At 42.5% G+C, this 1,981-nt stretch overlaps 1 protein-coding gene across 3 annotated transcripts in view; it reads left to right on the top strand.

Moving 5' to 3' along the window:
- Window positions 1-1,981, top strand: part of LOC109965373 (inosine-uridine preferring nucleoside hydrolase) — a 5,480-nt gene that overhangs the window by 1,153 nt on the left and 2,346 nt on the right. Inside the window, exons 1-3 of one of the 3 annotated variants that reach the window (XM_020609314.1) lie at window positions 9-619; window positions 1,068-1,146; window positions 1,365-1,552. In XM_020609314.1, coding sequence (XP_020464970.1) covers window positions 560-619; window positions 1,068-1,146; window positions 1,365-1,552 — 327 coding nt within the window. In that variant the 5' untranslated portion in view covers window positions 9-559. Of the gene's footprint in view, window positions 1-8; window positions 620-1,067; window positions 1,147-1,364; window positions 1,553-1,981 lie in introns of those variants that run through there. The other 2 variants (XM_020609315.1, XM_020609316.1) reach the window with 2 other exon arrangements.

Here is a 1,981-nt window from a genome sequence, read left to right as displayed (position 1 = left end):
GGGTGTTATTCTTGGGGAACTACTAAGAGTTACTACGGTCTGAGTTGCATAGGCCTGTATATTGGCCCGGTCACATATACATTGGTATGGACTAACAGCAGATTAATTAATCTGGTAATAAAGGAGCAGTTATGCATGAGTAGAAGTGATGGACTGCTTGAAGTACATTTAGCCGAATAGGCCGTTAGTGTACAGAAGTAAGATTCTAAATTCGGGGTTTTGACGTGATATGTTGCTTTAAAACAGTTTAGTCGAAAGATCGCTGTTCTTGGCGAAGAGGTTTATTTTGAAGGGCAGTATGTGTCAACCAAGTGACTAGAGCGGAGTAAGGGGTCCCACTATGGGATTATGGGACAGAGACTGTTGTGTTCTTCACTGCTGCAGTAAAGTATTGCTACTAATATAGGGTGAGTACTTCATTTATCAACGCGGTTCTGTAATAACACACGGAGACCAGGCTTGTCGTCAGACGGTGTACTTTTTACTGTGAAAGTCAGGAACATAACAATGCAGGCATAACAAATCAAGTCATGAGCAACCAATCAGCAGCAGTGAAACAATGTTGAGCACCGACTGCTCGATGAAATCCACCACAGAGACAGCATGGACAATGAGAGAGGTACAGCCCCAAAGTTGAGGACATACTGCAAGTGGTTCTAGAGGCGCAAACTGTAAATGCATATATGTTGTATTTATGTTCAGTGTTTATGTGCCTCTATTTGCACATATTTAAGATTCTTTATGGTTATTTTTTGTGTGTAGTTTCAGGTGTCCAAAGAAAACGCACAGAAGAGAAATAAAACTTTCTAAATCTGAAAGAAGCGTGGTGGTCTTTGAAAACCAAACTAGAACTGAACCAGTGCAGCTACAGCTCCCTTTTAAAAAATTTTTTCAAGTATGTCTATTTTGCAGAAACACTTGGTGAGAGAGTACTGGGAAATAGTTTCCACAGCTGGTCGTGGTGGATTTACTTCATTCACTGGAGGGGAACACCCAAGCAGATTTATTATTAACTTGTGTAACTCCTCCTACTAAGTAAGCCCCTTGCAGTTCCCCTCTGTCCAAAGGTTGCTCATAGTGGACCCGCGTTGTTTCTGCCTTGTGAGGGGAAGAACGGCAGCTTGAATTTTATACACTTGATTACTGGTAGGTGTTACTCTGTTACAGTCAGTCATTGTATGTGCTTTGTCTCGTCTAAGTGTAACTGAACTGAATGACCAGTGTAATCGGTAAGTTATCTTCAGGGATAAGGGAAATGCCTTCACCTTACTCATTTGCTGACGGGGTTAACCACAAACCAGTGTGTTACAGTAGGTGAATAGTCGGTGTTTGGCTCCTCTTGCACTAAGGTCTGTGCTCCACAGGCTCCGCGATGAGTAAAAAGCTGCTGGTGGATGTAGACTGTGGCGTGGACGATGCTCAGGCCATCATGTTGGCGCTGGCTACCCCCGGCGTGGAGATCCTGGGCATTACCTGTGTGCACGGAAACACCACAGTGGAGAATGTGTGTAAGAACACACTGCGTGTTCTGCAAGCCTGTAATAAACTTGAGGTGGGTCCAGTGTGGTTATTGACTGGGAAATACTGTGATGTTTGTAGACAAGCATCAGTGTTGACTCAAATCATTACTGTTGCCAGACTTAAAATTGAGTTAATCGTGGTTGTGAGTTAAGTGAATTAATGGAATTTACTGCTTTCATGAGACAAGGAAGGGCGCTGTTTATAAAATAACATGTTCCTCAAGCCATGTCACATGAGGTTGGGATGAGACAAACTGAGCAACCACTGTGAGCTCAGTTTTGGCAGACGCATGAGCTGCATAATCAGATCGACCATTTCTTTTAGTATTAAAAATCAGTAGTGCTATGTAGTTTTGCCCAGGTGTTCTGATTTGAATTATAAAGACATAAAATATCTATAGTAGGAGGAGTAGTCTACATCAGAGTCAGATGGGTTGAACAACAAATGCATTTGTAGGGAA

Source organism: Monopterus albus, unplaced genomic scaffold, assembly GCF_001952655.1.
Source record: "Monopterus albus unplaced genomic scaffold, M_albus_1.0 scaffold99.1, whole genome shotgun sequence".
Lineage (NCBI taxonomy): Eukaryota > Metazoa > Chordata > Actinopteri > Synbranchiformes > Synbranchidae > Monopterus > Monopterus albus.
The sequence above is the reverse complement of the archived record's forward strand: the minus strand, read 5'-3'. Positions and strand labels throughout refer to the sequence as shown.